This window comes from Camelus ferus, chromosome 9 (assembly GCF_009834535.1).
Source record: "Camelus ferus isolate YT-003-E chromosome 9, BCGSAC_Cfer_1.0, whole genome shotgun sequence".
In the NCBI taxonomy this organism is placed as follows: domain Eukaryota; kingdom Metazoa; phylum Chordata; class Mammalia; order Artiodactyla; family Camelidae; genus Camelus; species Camelus ferus.
The window spans coordinates 25,410,109-25,428,083 of record NC_045704.1 but is presented as its reverse complement, the minus strand read 5'-3'; the positions used below and the strand labels follow the sequence as shown (position 1 = coordinate 25,428,083).

Here is a 17,975-nt window from a genome sequence, read left to right as displayed (position 1 = left end):
GATCTTTATTATAAGGAGTTGACTCACTTGATGCTGGAGGCTGAGGAGTCCCCAGATCTGCAGTCGGCAAGCTGGAGACCCAGGAGTGTGGATGGTGCAAGTTCAGTCTGAGTCCAAAGGCCTGAGGAGCAGGAGGGTTGATGATGTCAGTCTAGTTCCGAGACGGAGTCCCAAGACAGGGGAAGGCCGATGTCCCAGCTCAGAGAGAGGTCCTTGCTCAGAGTTGTTCTAGTCAAGCTTTCAGTGGATTGGACGAGGCCCACCCACACTGGGGAGGGCCATCTGCTTTCCCCAGCCCTCCATTCCCGTGTTCATCTCACGCAGGAACACCCTCACAGACACCCAGAATAGTGTTTGATCAGACACCTGGGCACCCTGGTGACCCAGTCAGGTTGACGCATGAGATCAACCATCACAGAGATGCATCAGTGAGCATTTAGCCATACCACGCAGCGGGAGGCAGGAATGCCCCCTAGGCGTCCCCTGACCACGGCCAGCCGGTCGTTTCATGATCAGCTGCCTTTATATGCACTCTATCCGCTTCCTCACTCCCCCCTGCTCCAAACACCACCTTGGGGAGACTCTGAAGGGTTCGCTGTGTCTGTTTTGTGTAGGAGGTAGATGGGTGCCGGTCAGTTCCTGAAAGGCTGGAGGAGAATGCATCCCGCACAAGCCCAACGCCCTGTGCATTGGCTGTGGGGCCCCAGGCTGGCTTCCTTCGTGTGGCTCACCTGTGCGTCAGGTTCCCAGGAGGTGCCTGCTGTCTCAGGAATGACCATGCTAGAGAAATGTAATCAGCAACCTTACTCATGAAAACTTGGAGTCACTGAAGTTCAGAGACTAATTAGAAATAACTCTCATTAGTTTTTTCCCCCCTCTCAAATTATGTGAGCTGGATTATTAATCTGGTTTTGATATGCTGCATGTGCTGGCCTGGCCCTAAGTTGGGAGCCTCCTTTATGGGACTAGATTTGCACAGTGATTCTCTGGTGGTTGGGGCGGGGTGGTGTCTCAGGGTGGGCTGAAGGGCATGCCTGGCCCTGCTCATCTCTCTGGGTGTAGCTTCTGTGATGCAGCATCCGGTCACTGGCTGGGCGGGATGCGCGGGGTGCCGTTCTTGGCTCTCACCTGCATTCTTGGCACCAGGCATGAAGTGCTCTGTCCTGACAAGGCCAAAGGGAACTGTGGAGGTGGGAGGGCCTCTCTCCTGCAGCATCTCCAAAGGGCTGCAGGCCAGGTGGGGAAGGCACAGCCTGGGAGTTTTCTTGAGGCTGTCTTCACAGCAGGACAGCAATCGGCTGCCCATAGAAAAGTTCAACCAACAAGGATAATGTAGCCACAACAGTGGTAACACCTACAGCCAGCACTCTCTGTGCACTCAGGAGTGCAGGCGCTATGCCGAGCCCTGCTTGTGAATTCGCCCCTTGCTCCTCACTGCACTTTGGAGACCAGGATTCTCCCTCCCACCCTCTTTGCAGGGGAGGGAACTGAGCCTCAGAGATGTGAAGTTATCCACCCTAAGTTGCCCAATGCTGATTACATGTCATAATCCACATCTGCCTAATGCGGAATTCTAGTCTTTTAACCACCACACTGTGTTGATATTTTGACTTTTCTGGGTGAAGGTTTGGCTTGTTTTAGGGAATTAATGCAACATTTCTTTGACAGTGTGTGTCCACACCATAACCAGCGGGAGGAAAGGAAGTGACTTGTACCCACAAGGTGTGTTGACGCAGCCTCCCGGCGATTTGAAAGGGAAGTACTGTGCCCCCGGCTCCTCCTTGCCCCCTCACTCAGCCTGGCCCGAGACCCTCAGACCCACCTCGCTTGCCTCCATTTCCCCGCCAGCACCACGAGGCTAGGGAGGTGGTGAGGCAGGGAAGCGGCCACTGTGGCTTGTGCAGGCGCCCTGACCCCTGGCGTGGAAGTGGGGTGAATTACACGCTGGCAGAGTGCAGATGATAAACTCCTGATGCCTTTTTGGAAACCGCCTTTCAACCAAGCACCAACTGGTACACAGATGTGGGTAGGAATGAAAGTTCTGCCTGCCAGACCCTGGGGCCTTACGCCCGATGTCCCTAGACCTTACCTTTGATGCTCCTGCATTTCCCCTTCCAGGCGAAGTGACCAGGCTGTTTTCATGTTTTTAAAAAGCACATCGAATAAATGTTCACAAATGGATTGGTTAAAATGGGCTCCCTTCCCATTTCCTTTTCTGAAAGGAGAGCGTGAGTTGCTGTTCTTAGTGGGGGACAGCCACCTGAGTGGCAAGGAAAAAACAAAAAGACCCGCTTGCCCAAAAGGAGATGATTCTTTTTTTCTTCCCCCTTTTTGTTTTGAATTAAAATTCCACCGTTTTTCTATTTCTAAGATGAACAAAAAACCCATTTTATTCTCCCACCGTCCCCCCCATCCTTGCTTTTCCTGCCTTAATGACATCCCAAACTTTTGTTGAAAATAATTGATTGAATTTAAATTTCCTTAAAAGTTTAAGAGGTAATGTTACAGTATAAATTTCCTACCAAACACTAAGTAGGGAAATATCCATTAGTGAAATTAACTACAGTTTCTAGGTAGCTAACAATGTGCCGTATACAGTAGGGCATGGCTAATGAACACTGCAGTGGGTGATATTTCATTATACAAATTAATGCTCACATTTTAATGGGAAAGTCACATAATGAATCTCGGCTTCAGTGACAGCAATTAGAGACACAGATTGTCCCCTTCTGGACAAGGCACTGTTTAGCAATAAGCAGCTGTGTGAAAAGTCTTCAGGTTTACAACATATATATGCTTTGGGGGAATTAGTGTACAATTTATATTAATGCACTGAGGCTTCACTGCAAAGGCTCCACCATATTTATCTCTCCTGGTATTAACTAAGTAAAGACATGTAGAAAGACTGAATAAATATCAAATAGAGGGTGCAAATATGGGAAAATATCTGGGTACCCGACTTAGAAATGCAAACACTTTTGGGGGTTTTAACACACACACACACACACACACACACACACACACACACACGCACACAAGTTGGAAGCATGACGCACTTTTTAAAAGCTTGATAAAGGAACTTCCAAAGAGAATCCTGTGAATCCACCTGTTATTTTTGGAGAGGTGCTATGGGGAACTTTGCTCTGAATAGTTCCAAAATAACTGCCCAGAACAGTGAGAGTTCCTTGCATATCAAATGCCAAGTGAGGCTCAGAATGATGAAAGATATGACCATGTAAAAATAGGTACAGTGAACTAATTAAACCACTTGGTCGTATATTTCTTAAAATTTATGATACAACGACTTGGAGAAGTTATCAATGATTTCCAAAATTGAATATACATCTTCTGCCATGTGTCAGTGGGGAGCTGGTTTAATGTGAGATGGTTCCAATAATTGCAGCAGGCCACTGGAATGATGATCTGATGCTTTTTGATTTTATTACGCTTCTTCTAGTAAAACTCTCTTTTCTAGAAATGCATTGTTTGGGCCCCCATCTTCTTCCCTGAGAATATTGTGAGAGGTTCCCCCACAGAAGGCCACCGCTGCCCGTCCCTGCTTCCTCCAGTGGGTGAATGGCTCAACAGTGGGCATCCATTTCCCAGAGACAAGCTTCATAGACCAGACCCAGTCTGCAGAATTACAGTCCTGGGGCCCCCTCAGTGTTTGAAAAAAGTTTTTAAGTACATGCCAATGTTTAAAACCTGGGACGCTGCACATAGAAATCTGGAAACGAGGCTTTTCTGAGACAGTCAGAGGTCCTCGTGCCCGCTGCTGGGGGAGTGGAGTGGCGGCCCCCCAGGAGAGGCGGCTGGCCCCCACCCCGCTGTTTTGCACACTTCTATCGTCTGCTCGGCTCTGAGGGCATCTAAGTGTGCGGCTCCTGCAACAAGCAGATACAAAGACATTGCATCCAAACGTGGAGGTGACCAGAGGGTTCATGTCACCCTGGAGAGCCTGGGGCACTCTGACTGATCCCCCCAGTAGATTTGGACTCATTTACGGGCCTAAGTGGACAATCATTCAACTAGACAGAGCTGCTGGCAGGGGCTGAGTTTGCCTGGGCCACGAGGCTGCACAGAACGCCTTTCCAAGTCTTGAGCAGAGCCCGGGCCGGGCTGGGCAGCCCGCTGACCCACGCCTTGGCAGAAGCCTGGGGCTTTGTTAGAGCCAGCTCAGCGTGCTGGGGCCAGATGGGGTGACGCCAAAACCGAGGGCAGACCTTGAGCGCACCTCGGAGCCTGGGGAATGTGCTGACGGGTTTTCCCCACCCAGCCCAGGCTACTGTGACCTGTTTGCCTCCCAGTGCTCTGAAATGTGCCCCTGGGGGACAGCGTGCTTGGGAAGCAGTGGATGTTTCCCGTAGAAATGAGACCTTTGGGTGGCCAGGGCTCCCCAGGGGACATGCTCACCCCTGGGTCTGCTGGCCAGGAATGCATCCCAGCAGGGGCCAGCGGTGGTCCCAAAAGCATTTCCCTGAACCCCTTACCGTGATGAAGCCCCGAGGGCTGAGGAAACGCTTCCAGGCAGAAGGCAGTAGAAGTTATTCAAGTCATTTAGGGATTATAAAGAAAAAAAAGTTGGGTTTTTCCCCCATTTTTAAAATGAAAAATCCAAAGCTGTGGATTTACCCCGTTGGAGCTCACTCTGGAGCCTTTATTCGGGAAACTGGGGTGGGAGGGAGCAGTCACCCAGACAGAGCTTAGGACTGGGAGGAGGAGCCACGTGGAGAGACCGACCTCCGAGGGCCCTGCCCGGGTGTGTGTGGCAGAGTGCGGTGGAGGGCTTTCTCGAGCCTGGGCAGTCAGAGTAACCCTTGAAGACTCAAATGCTAGGAAAGAAGCCTTCTTGTTTCTCAGCTATGGCCTTACTTCCTCTGAAACAGTAGAGGCCAAGGCCTATCTTGAACTTTAAAAAGGGTAGTGGGTTGAGTGAAGAAATCCTCTCCTGCACCGTGTGATGTGCGTGGTGTGTGATGAGTGTGTGGTGAGTGTGTGAGTGTGCGATATGCTTACATATATGGGTATCCAGTGTTGCAGGTGCTTACATGCACATACAGGTATGTCTCTGGCACCATTCAGGAGACTCGTTTTAGCTCCTGACACAACTTTTAGAGTTGATATCATGCCCTAGAGAATACATGCTCCAGCTTGCCACATTATAGGCTGAGGAAGCAAAGGTCCCAAGATGGAGTCCTGTGCCCAGCAGAGCACAAAATAGCACAGGGTTTCTGGTCCCCAGTCCAGACTCTCCAAACACCTTCTGGGGTCCAGATGTCCAGACTAGCTTCCCTGGGACCCCGTCCCACACTATCAATCTGTTCTCTACCCAGGCTCCACAGAGGGTCACGTGGGGGCCTTTAAAAAGACCCCAAAGCCCAGTCTGCACCCTGGGAACTCAGACTTTCTGGAGGCAGAGGTGAGACCAGGTGTCAACATTTTTTTAAAAGCTCCCCAAGCAGTTCCACTTTAGTTTTTCAAAAGGTAATGTTTACACAGTTGGCATCAGAACCATCAGGGACACTTACTAAAACCACCTACTTCTGGCCCCCACCCAAGTCCCAGGGAATCAGAACCACTAGGCATTAGGTCCCAGAACTGGCGTCTTAAACATCCCAGGGGATTCTAATGCTCAATACAGTCTGAGAAACGCTGCTCCGGTGAGCATTTCACATGTCTGTCCATTGGAAATCTACACACGTCCTCCAAGCACCTGAGCAGTCCGGCAAGAAAGCAGCCCCACTCCACCCAGGCTCGGAGGCGAGGGTCTGCATTCTCTCTCTGTAGCCCCTGCTGATGGATGCCCCTTGCATTCTCTGCGAACCCTCTGCCAGATGCACTTAATCATTTCCAGGTGCATGTTTGAAATGCAACCTGAGTCTCATCCAGTACTTGCAGGCCTCACCTCGGCCGGCTGTCACGGCGGGGCCCTCCCCTGTGAGCCCCGCTCCTGAGCCTAGTCGGGCTCTCTTGCTGCAAGCCCCACAGCCATCCCCTCAGCTTCGGGGGCTGCCTCTGCTTCAGCTGGCCACTGGACTTGTAGGTCAGCCCGGAAGCCCCCTGTCCACAGCGCCCACCGGGGCTTCCCTCGTCTCCAATCCGAAGAACAGTGGCTTAAGTAAATCTGAGCCTAATAGGGAATTGACTTCAAAAAATGGGAAGCGGTGCCTGAATGCGTTTTGCATCAAAGGGGATTAAGTCGTCCTCTAGAGCCATGTCATTGGTCTAGCCAGAGACAACGTGAGCTTTACATTTAGAGAGATTCCCAGCCGGGCTCCCTTTGCAGACAGAAAGGCCGTCTCTGCTGTGTCCAGGGGACAGAGGAGTCCACACCACCATCTGATGAGCGGGCACGGTTTCCCCAGGGCTCCAGCACACAAGCTGGAGGTGACATGGGGTCCCTTGCTCAGAACCTGGACAGTGGTCCTCTTACTTACAAAGCCCATGCCTGCCCACCCGCCACCCCCAGCAAGTGTCTTACCCTCAGATGCCCTATGCCTGGAGAGCTGGGAGTCACAGTGTCAGCTGAGACAAGACAAGGTAAAATGTCTTTAGCACACACCATTCACCAATGATGTGCCATTGCTTTTCAGACCAGTCCGTTTTGCACTAGAACAGAGGACGCGGGATGCTTGAGTTTCCTTGGAGAAGTAGTTGTGGCTACGGACAGGGTGCTATTGTGCACAAGCTCACGGGGCTTCCCACGGTCCCGTTCCTTCCCCAGAGCTTTTCGATTCCAACGTCCAGAGAAGACCCTAGATTGCTAACAAATTCTTGGAACAGATTCACATCCGCATTTGTTTACCCCCGCCTCTTCCTCTGCCCCACAATGCAGGCAGGTCTCAGTTGTATGTCATGGTATCCTTTCCACGGTGGCAAGAACAATAGAAGTTGTGTGCTGGATTTAAATAAATATTTAATCCATGAAAATGATCTTATATGTTTTGAAAACAGTCTTTAAAGCTATTTTTATTCTCTAGAAAGCGCTTATTATAGGTAAATTACACATTTTACTACCAGAGCGTTAGGTTTGCCATTAGTACAAATTTAAGGCACTACAAAGACCAGTAGATAATGTTAATTTCAAATACAGAAACTAAATATATTTTGTGCCTTTTTATTACTCATTTTCTTTTAAGTTTTATTGACTGCTTTTTATCTTAACTATATGTCTTTACATGCTGCAATCATAATGCACTGTAATGGTATTAATATTTTATAGAATCGGTATTTATAGTTCTTTATTTAGAAACAATGCAGTAGGTCTGCAGATATCTGAGCCCGTCTGGAATGGTACCCTCCAAATAATGATAAATTGCTTGTGCAGTATGCCATTTGCTAATTATATCCATGATTTACTGCAGAGCAAGACTTAAATCATTCATTTCAGTCTTGCGTAACAGTGCCATAAAATTTTTAGGTTTAAAAATGGTTTCCATGTGTATAATTTAAACAAATTTTAGAGCTATTGTATACACAAAATATTGCAACCACCCATTTGTTACATACTTTGTCTTTTTAAACTTCTACTTTTAATGATCACTGTGGTTGAAATTATTATGCTTAATTTTCATAATCACAGCTTTTAAATCTACAGCCGTTTTCACATGTTAGATAAAGAAAAAGATAGCTAATTGTGTGTAGATAGTATGTCATTCCTGAATAGCCCCAAATGGTACAAAATCATTAAAAAAGCTTAAGAGTACAAATTATTCTTCTATTAAAAAACAGTTGTTCTCTAACTAATTATTAGTTTGAGCTGCTTTGTTTCCGAGAACAAATGTTGATCCTTCTAGCCTTGTTCAGCACACCAAAATGAGATTAACACTTTTTTTTTCCCTCTCCTTATACCAAAATCTTGCAGGTGAGAAACCCTACAAATGTCCGCACTGTGATTACGCCGGCACCCAGTCAGCATCTTTAAAATACCACCTAGAGCGGCATCACCGGGAGCGGCAGAACGGAGCCGGGCCCCTGTCTGGGCAGCCCCCGAACCAAGACCACAGGGACGAGCTGTCCAACAAAGCTGCTTTGTTTATCAGGCCAGACATCCTGAGGGGGGCATTTAAGGGTCTCCCCGGAATCGACTTCAGAGGTGGCCCCGCGTCTCAGCAGTGGACAGCAGGAGTGCTCTCGTCCGGGGATCACTCAGGGCAGGCCACCGGCATGTCTTCTGAGGCTCCTTCAGACACTCTGAAAGGCAGTGACCTCCCTTCCAAAAGCACCCACTTCTCTGAAATCGGGAAGAGCGTATCAAAGCATCAGTGAACAACGGCGTGAATTTCCAAGGGTCCTTGCAAGCGTTCATGGACAGCTTTGTCCTCAGCTCCTTGAAGAAGGAGAAGGACATGAAGGACAAAGCCCTCTCTGACCCTCCTTCCCTGAAGGTCCACGGGGTGGACGGTGGCGAGGAGAAGGCCAGCGGCAAGGCAGCCCCCAGGAAGTCGGAGAAGTCTCAGTACGAGCCCCTGGACTTGTCCGTGCGGCCGGACGCCGCCTCCCTCCCGGGCTCCTCGGTGACGGTGCAGGACAGCATCGCCTGGCACGGCTGCTTGTTTTGTGCTTTCACAACGTCCTCGATGGAGCTGATGGCCCTGCATCTCCAGGCCAACCACCTGGGCAAAGCGAAGCGCAAAGATAACGTCGTTGGGGTGATGGTCAATTGCAAAGACCAAGGCCGGGAGGCGAGCAAAGTGGCCCTGCTGCCCTCGGTGCAAACGAGCAAAGAGATGGCACTTTCTAACATGATGGGGCCTCTCGACTCGGCTTCGGAGAAGATGGCCCAAGGACAGGTCAAAGAGACTCTTGGGGAGCAGAAGGGGGGCCCGTGGCCCGGCCACGTGGACCCCGCGTTCTGTAACTTCCCATCAGACTTCTACAAGCAGTTCGGCGTGTACCCAGGCCTGGCCGCCTCCGGGGCCTCCAGCTCCTGCCCCAACAGGGAGCCCGAAGGGAAGGCCCCCTCGGAAGACGACGCCCCGATCCTGATCCCCGAGACCACAAGTAAGAACACTGCTGATGACCTCTCAGACATCGCCTCCTCGGAGGACATGGACTCCTCCAAGGGAGAAAACAACGAGGAAGAGGATGTTGACACAGAGCCGGAGGGGACGGGCAGGCCGCCGCCCGCCCTGAGCAAGGACGGCAGCAGCGACGGCGGGGGCGCCCCGCAGCCCGTCCAGGGACTGGTCTCGCCTCTACCCCAGGCGTCCGAGAAGCAGTGGCACAGCCCGGGCCTTCTTCCAGCCCAGGACCCCGTGGCGGGCCTGGCCAAGCCGGAGCGGGGGCCGCAGGGCCTGGAGAAGCCCATGAACATGCTGTCGGTCCTCAGGGCCTACAGCTCCGATGGCTTAGCAGCCTTTAACGGACTTGCAAGTAGCGCAGCAAATTCTGGATGTATCAAGAGGCCAGACTTGTGTGGTAAGTTTTAGAATCCTCTTCCTTTAGTTCATTTCCCAAAACATCAGTGCTGATTTGTGCAATTTTTTTTAAAATGGGGTAGACTTATCCATGAGCAGATTTTGAACTAAACATAACCCACCCCCCTCTCCCAGACTGTGCTGTATATGCAACGTAGACAATCATGAAAGTCAAGTTCATTTAGCAGTGTCGGACCTCATACTTTTGTGTCCCAGTTTGCATTTAATCATGATCTGAAATGCCTGTCTGGAAGGCATGGAAAAGGGGGCGGTGTCTCAGTGTGAACTACTCCTGTTTTTTAATCCATAACTTGAGGGGAAAGAAAAAACTTAAAAAACAAAAAAGAATAAGAGACAATGGTAACTTGCAAACTTTTCAGTCTTTTCAACTTACGGATAAGACGCCTAAAGACAATTCCTTACTGCTTTGCTAAGCCAGATCTGCTTTCTTAAACTCTTCTTTATAACGACTTAGAGGATGCTAAAATCATATCACACTAACCACGACGTAGGTATAAAGTGAGCCTCTCTCCAAGAAGGGAGATGGTCTGGGGGTGTTTGTGACACATCTTCAGACATACCGAACGGCAGTTACTGTGACTTTGGCCTTCTGTTGTTGCCTTCTGTCCGTCTGTCTCTTCACCTGTCCGTCTGTTGTTCTAACAAGAAATGTACACTGTGAAGTGCCTGGTTAGCAGTGCTGTGATCTCGTGTGTCTTGGATTTATGCCTGCCCGATCTTGTTAGCAAATTGGCACGTCTTTACCTCCTTAAAGAATATGGTTACCCCAAAGTAATTCCAGATCGTAAAGAGTCATACTAAATTTGCAGCCTAGGACTGTGTCAAGTGAAATGTCGGTGTGGGGAGGGAGGATCCAAGTCATTCTCTTGGCGCCCAGGGACTCTTAATTTGAAAGCCTTTCTCCAAATCCGAGTCCCAGATATCCTTGCGAGAGACAAATGACCGCGGTAACCTTCCATCTCTAACCTAGGACTGGATTTCTGTGACTTGATTTCACTTGTTGAAAAGAAGGAAGGAAGGAAGGGAGGAAGGAAGGAAAATGGATGGAAGGGAGTAGGATTTATTAACTTCTGAATCCCGACATTCCTTTTAGCACAGAAGGGGATTCAGCAAGCTGGACCCGGTTCATAATTTAAATTGATATATTTCTTTTTATATTTCCTTCCCTAATTCACTAAGAACTGGATCAAGCAGTCAGAAATATTTTTTGAATTGTCAAAAATCGCTAAATGGATTTCTGACAGCTCAAAAAAATATTGACAGTTCCTTATGCTGAATGATTCATAAGGCCCCATTAACCAGCACCCCCAGATCTATTTTTAGCCACATACAATTCATTACTTTTGAAGCTGTTAAAAACAATATTTAAAGGAAGGAGAAAAAGGTTTTATGTCAGTCCAATTTTTTTTTCTCTTTTCTTTGGGGGGAGCAATGTTTCAGTCTTTTTTTTTTTATAATTTTTATTGTTGTTTTAAGTTTGTGACTGGAGTGTTTTCTTTTTTTATTGTTGTTTGGGGATTTTTTGTTTTAAGTCTATTTTCAGTTCTTTCAAATACCTAAGTAGGACCATAGTTCCTGCCAGGAATCCATGCATCAGAAAAGATCAAAACCTGGCATGTTTATAAGCTCATTATTATTGAAATGAGCTCATATTACCCCTATTAATTTTCCCATCGTCCTATCAATGCGAGGGAAGGCTGCCTGCCTTTGAGGAAGCTGCCCACTTGTGTCCTTTTGCATCAGGCAAGGGAGGAGGGGAAGGCTGCGTCAGGGAGCCCCTCCATGAGCTTACAGCTCTTAGGCCCCTTTACCACCCCTCGATAGCAGCTCCCCAATCTCCCCTGATGTTTCCAGGGTTCCTGCAAAAAAACTGCGTAGTCAGCCTTTCAGCCACTGGGCCCCAGCCCCTGAGGTGTAAGTTGTGGCCCCTCTCCCAGAAGGGGAATGAAGACCATCAGACCAGCCAGTCCAAAAGGCACGCTGGTTGCTTCCCCAGCAGAGTGTCCAGGTCCCACTGCTCCACCTTGAACTCACGGTGAGATACCAAAACTAACTCTGGCCAGAAACTGCCTATTTTTAGAGAGCACAAGTTCTGTTTCATTTATCCTCGTTTCTTCCGCATCCTCTTGTTTTAGCTTGGGAGCCCGCAAGGAAGGTCCTTCTCTGGCTTTTGTGTTTGCTTGGGGTGGGGTGGAGGCAGTGTCCTCTCGCCTCCAGTATGGGCCTGACTCTGTGCCGGTTCCCATCCTCCCTCCCATACCTGACCCACTGTCATCAAAATCCTCGTCTTATATTCTTATTGGCTCTTGTGACCCAGGAGGGCCCGTATATGAATCCTTCCTAAGAACTGATGTTTGGGAGGAACATGCAAACCCACTGAGCTTCAAAAGGTGGCATCTGGGGGCATTTTTCTTAATGTAGTCTAGTTTACTGTCTAATCTAGTGTCTTTCTAGCATTACAAGAGGCACAAATGATAGTCAAAAACTTCAGACTCCCATTGGCTTGACTTGGCAAGGGTGGAAATGATACTGGCACAAGGAAATCTGGTATTCCTAATGTTTACTCCCTCCTCCCTGCTCCGCTCAGAGTAGATATGGTTTTCCGAACCTGGCCCACCAGTTTGTCACCTGATTGCCTCAAGAAGCTGGGCTTTGCCAAACCAAAGAACTATTCTGATATTTCTCATCTCAGGAGAGTTTGGGGGTCTGATTTTGTCTGGCTAGTAAACTGAAATCCTCACTTGGATGCTCTTAGAAACAGGCGTAGGAGGAGTTAATGTCTGTTTCTATTCATGGGTATAGATGTGTTGGGAGAAGCATCAGTAAAGACCTTGCTCAAATCACATAGACCCACCCCACACACACACACACACACACACACACACACACACACAGCTCAGCAGCTCTGCTGACACATGCTGGTGAGTGGAGATGGTGGCTTCTAGCCCCAAGTCTGTGGGTGATGCTCATGTTGTAGGCTCTACTTCCGGGTGCTTCCTTCTTTCTAACTTTTAGAACTCTGGTCCTACATTCCTCGGTGTCATGGGCCTGGGGTCCCGGCTAGTGTGCTCTGCCCACTCCTAGCGCAGAAGAGAGAGACAGCCAACCAGGAGAGAGGCCCACCCAGCCCGTCGGGTCAGGGAGGCATGTAGCACGTGCCGATGTTGAGAGCTTGAGCATGGATTTTCCAAAGATCCTTCCACAGAGAACAGTGCTCCAGCCTGTCAGAGGCATATTACAGATGTGCCCGAGGGGCAGACTGAGCCTTCTCCGATTAAGCTGAGGGACATGCACTGTGGCTTCTAGAGCGGGTCAGGGCCCACTCTGGGCTTAATTCTGTTACACAAAATCCTGTCCAAAGTTCCTATTTCGTGAAATGACTTCCAGACTCCCGGCATGGCCCACTTTTCTTTATTCTGTTGAAGAACATAACATGCAAGAGCACTGAATGCCATTGGAGAACTTGGACGTGCCCTCGGTTTTGACCTTGGCTTTGCAATAGATTCACATGAGTATTTAATAAAAGGGGCAAGGGCAGACCAGGGCAGCGATCACATCGACTGATGAGACAAGGCAGACCACCCCTTGGGTCAGCCTGAGAAATCTGATGACCTGTTGAGTCAGCCAGTAGCTTGGAGACCCCAGAGGGCCCCGGGGTGCCCCGGGCAGCACAGAGGCTGGTCCGCACAGCACCTGCAGGGCTGGCTGCGTGGCAGGGGTACAGGGCTTGCTTCACTCTGGAGTCTGTGGATTTGGAGAACCACTCTTACTTTTGCTTTTGAACCTGAGAGCCATCCTGTGCTGAGTCTTGCAAACAGAGTTTGCTCTGTCAGGGCCCAGGGAGAGGGTTGATGGGGAAGAACTGAAGGGAGTAGGAAGAGCCCAGCCCCCAGTCCCCTTTGGAACTCTGAACTGGAGTTGGCACCACTCAGGGAAGCCCGGCTGAGTGAGGGGAATCTATCAGCCCGTCTCCTGTGGGCATGAGGCCCTTGTGCAGTGGCTCCCAGACCGAGTGACCTACTGGGCCTGGGAGGAAGTGAGTAAGAAGGCAAGGCCTTTAACAGCAATAGCCCCAGGATTCCCACTTATGGGGAAACTGGCTTCTTTATCTCAAATTATGCCTGAGACTAAGAGTTCTCTCCTAGCAATGAGACAATAGGGACCCCCTTCCTGAAAAACAAAAACAGATAGGGTCCATTGAAACCTCTTTTCCTTGTGTATTCCACAACATGTGATGAAATGAACAAAGAGACCTCAGCTGAACTCTCTTAAAATGTGACATCTGTCCTCCAAAAACCTTGTTGATTTCTCAGCATAGGCATTCTGAAAATAGTCACCATTTTACCAGCTCCACAATCTAAAGCAGGGGTAGGCAACTGTTTTCTTAGAGGACCGGAGAGCAAATCCATTAGGGTCATAGGTCCCGTGGTCCCTGCCGGGTGGCACAAAGCGGTCAGTAAGCAATAAGTAAGCACGTGGGCGTGGCTGTGCTCCCGTCAAACTTCCTTCACTGACGCAGGTAGCGGGCTAGAACTGGCCCATGGGTCCTAGTTTGCCGACGCCTGTTCCAGCATAAAGAGGGTTGTGTTGCTGTGGTTGTCCCTAGAGAAGCCATGCAAAAAACCATCCTCTGCTACTCCAGCGGCCCGTGAGGTGATGCAGGCAGGACCCCCCAGGTCAGCAGCTGCAAGGCTCCATTTTTGTCATTTGATGGCAAAGCCAGAGATGACGAGAGACCTTCCCGAGAGAGAGGACTTGTAGACCCAGGCGGCCTGGCATCGCCGTTCCTGGAAGGTCACATCTCTTGTCTATGCATTAAGGACTTCCAGGAAAACACCTCCGCCCAGACTCATGATGGTTCCAGGGATGCCCCCCATCATGGCCAAGGCCAGCAGAAGGGCAAGAGGCAGGAGCTTGAGGGACAGAAGCATGAGGGTAAAAAGAGGCCGATGTAGAAGGGCTTAGAGAAACGGTTCTCAGTTGAGCTGGTCTTCTATGGAAAAGGTGAATGTGCACATGAGGCTGTCACGAGGAAATGATGTCAGTGCCCAAATGTCTTTTGGCTGCAGTGGCCCCTGTAGCACCGAGCCCGCACAACCCTTCCTCTCCATCGAGGCTGTGGAAACACCTTTTACGTCCTGGTGTGTGCCGTGCCGAGTCACCGAGAGCTGTGTCTTGGTATGTGGGAATGTTCGCTTGGGAAGGTTCTGGCAAAAAAAAAAAAAAAAACCAAACTCTTGGCAATTTTGTGATGACACTGCATCTCCATGGTGACGTCATTTCAGTTTCTACCCAGTTCTTCTCCTGATGGAAGGCAAGTGCATGGGAGTAGAAAGGAGGTCCTGCCTCCTCAGTCTTGGGCCAAGAAATGGCTAAGGTCTGTGGTCAGTTAGAGATTGTGACTGGTACACATGAAAACACTGTGAAAACTGCACGTGTGTACGTGAAGTCACCCTGAGCGTAGCACTGGTGCGCAACCCCATGACAGTGGGTATGTTTTTGGTCTTGTGGGTGAGCCTAAATACTAAGGTGTGGCCCTGAAGCCAGCAGGTTCTAATGAAGAAAAGGGGTTAAGTTAGTTAAACGGTACAGGAAGGGAACCATGGAATTCAAATCGGTCAATTGTGTGGACGCCTAGACTCAGCCGACACAAGGGAGGGCGGTTAGCCTAGGAGACCCAGGCACTGTCCGCTGTCGGGGCTTGTCTCTGGAGTTGCCGCGCTTAATTTAAAGCCAAATGAGCAGTCATCCTCCTCTTCCTCTTCCTCATGAGCCGATGCTCCTGTGTACTGGCTTGCAGAAACCGGATCAAGCACAACTTCTGTACCCGCTTGCTTCGCCTGGTTTTATCTTTACAGGTTGGCCGTTGACTTCCATAGTCCAGCCTGCTCCCAGTAATAGTGTGTGTCCAGGCCTGATGTGAGACCTCAGTAGGGAGGACCATTTGGCTTGTTCTGAAGTCCAAGGGCAGATCCTTTAAATTAATGCAAATCACCACTCCATCCTGCCTGCCCTGCCCCTGCTGGCTGCCTCACAACTGGCTGCAGAGCGTAGGTGCTGTCCCCTCGGGTCTCCTACCGAAACCAGCATCCCCGGGGCAGGCTCTCCCCTGCCCTCGTCCCAAGCCTTGCCGTGTGCCCACTTTTGACGAAGAGGCAGCCTCTTTGGATGGCGGCCGTCTCCCAAACTCTTTCGGCATTCTCCCCCTCCTCCCCATCCCTCTTTTTAAATTAAATGGGAATGCCACTGACGTGATGTCGTTTGCACTGCAGGATGACAGAACTGTTGTGTGAATACCATTGTATTTGCCAAATGGTCCACTCGTCATTTCAGAACAAACAAATGGATGGTGTCTGTAAGTCGGCAAACACTGGTGACATTTAGCCTTGTTTATGTTCCTTTCCTTTTGCTGCATATTTTTGGCTCCAAAAGCTACTGTCTGAATCAACAGTGCCTCCGAAGCAGGAGAAAAGTCTGGTAGCTTTCGTTTTGGTTGCGGTGTCCATCTTCTCTTTGGATCGTGTGATACCCACTGCCCGGGATCATGCCTAGGGCAGGAGAAGAGACCAGCCGAGCTCTTTGGCTTAAAACATATACTCTTTTTTTTCCCTCTGCCTAATAATGACTTCACATTGGGAGGGAGGAAGAGAATGCTGAAAGAAGAGCGTGTTATCAGAACAGACACCCACATCCCTGGGGAAATGCAGACTCTCCAGGGAAGCCCAGCCACCGCCATACACAACAGGACCAGTGAGACCCCTTCGCCGTCTTGAGCTGGGTGGAAGCACCCTGGGCTTAAGCTTTGGCATCTGCCTTCTTAGGCTGCCGAATTGAGGAGGTGGTTGGCACCAACAGCCATCTAGATACAGACCACATCTTAACTGCTGAAGGAAATCAGGTTCTGTCTTTTTTATTTTTATTTTCAGATGTTATGTGCCAAGCCCAGGTTTCAAATAAGCAGTAATTATCTCCTATTACTTAGCGCTGATCCTCAGCACCTCTGCATCTAATTGCCAACCTGCTCTAATCACATAGACTATCCTTGCTTTAGCCAGAGACAGAAAGACCAAATTTTATAAATACTGCTTTATTGTCGTTATGCCATTAAACAGTTAGGGACCGCGACCCTGCCTTTGCTTTCAAATGCCTCTTGCCCACATGGTTTTTGGATTGTTTAATGAATCTGCACATTTTCTTGCAGGTAAGTGACACCCCCTGTTCTAGTCGGTCTAGCTGGACTTGCCCTTGTCTCCTCGGTGGCTATCTGCAGCTTGTTAATCGTGTAAAGTCAAGAGAAGAATGTATACACATATGTGTGTTGAATAAATAATTACTATTGGCATAGGTATGTGTATACACACGGCACACCAACCTACAGTAATCATAGCAAGAATCAAGGAGGCTAAAAATACTGCTCCATATGTGCCACTATTAGTGAAGGATGGTGAAGGCTTAGTAACTTGAACGGGAGGGAAAGTTCCCTCAGAGTCATGAATCCTGCGTGACAAATGCTGGTGGATTGGAGGTGCCTTCACCTGGGAAACCCTGATGGGGAGGGAGGTCCGCTCAGCACAGCTTCCCCGACATCGAGGTGGGCCCTGTGATGCTCTGGTTGAGATTACTGCTTGTGTTTGATTGTCCTGTATTTTGTAACACTTTAGAGGAATACAGAAAAGTGCAGTAATTATCTTTCTCCATAGTATTTAAGCAGTACTATTTCTAGTTTAATATTGTGTCAGGTCGTCATATTATCCAGGAACAGATGACGGTAAAGTTCCAGTGAACAGCACCTTGACATCCACTACTTAAAAATGGTGATTGAAGCAAAATATGTAAACTTGTACCGGGTTATCGTGTGCTTTGGAATAGAGTATTGTTGAAGTAATTAGAAGATATATTAAGGTGTTCCTGGTAATGAAGGCATGTAAGTTATAATAATTGTAGCTTTCTGAGTAAGTGTCAAACTATATCTTTAAGTGTGCTGTATGCTGAGTTACAAGTTAGGTCATTTATGAATGGAATGTAAAACAATACTAAAAAATGCTTCAATAACTTATCTTGGTATTGCTAATAAAAAAAAAAGCTGTGAAACATTAGTGCAGTTTTGAGTCATTATGTTAACTCACTCCACAACACCCTGTCACCCTTGACACCCTTCTGTCTGTCGGAAGCCTCAACAGGACATTCAGAGGAACGAGTTATGCTGTGCCAAGGGCTGTCTGCTGGGCCGCCTGCTGCATTTTCCACCCATCTTTAGGTGGGCCCCGCCAGTGAGTTACAATTCCTAAAGATGCAAATGTCAGCGCCCCTCCCGATTTGGGTGGGGTGACCGTGGCGGGTTGGGGAGAGCATATCTCTCTGTATTCTCTGTACTAGTGACTCTCAGGTGGGTGTCTAGACCCCACAACCGCTCCCTGGCCCCGTACGGGGGGCCGGGGGAAGCCCTCATCCATGGTGTGGAGGACTATACACTCCCAGCCTTCCTTCAGCAAACCTTAACATTTTCTTTCCATCCTGGGAAGGGTAGTTCTAAAT

General features: G+C 49.2%; 1 protein-coding gene across 1 annotated transcript in view; it reads left to right on the top strand.

The window, feature by feature from the left end:
- ZNF536 (zinc finger protein 536) overlaps nt 1-17,536 on the top strand; it is a 276,649-nt gene extending 259,113 nt beyond the window's left edge. The window contains 3 exon segments of the mRNA XM_032486222.1: nt 7,865-8,250; nt 8,253-9,420; nt 15,713-17,536. Of these exon segments, the coding sequence (XP_032342113.1) occupies nt 7,865-8,250; nt 8,253-9,420; nt 15,713-15,717 (1,559 nt within the window). The 3' untranslated portion in view covers nt 15,718-17,536.
- Nucleotides 17,537-17,975: the final 439 nt, after the last annotated feature.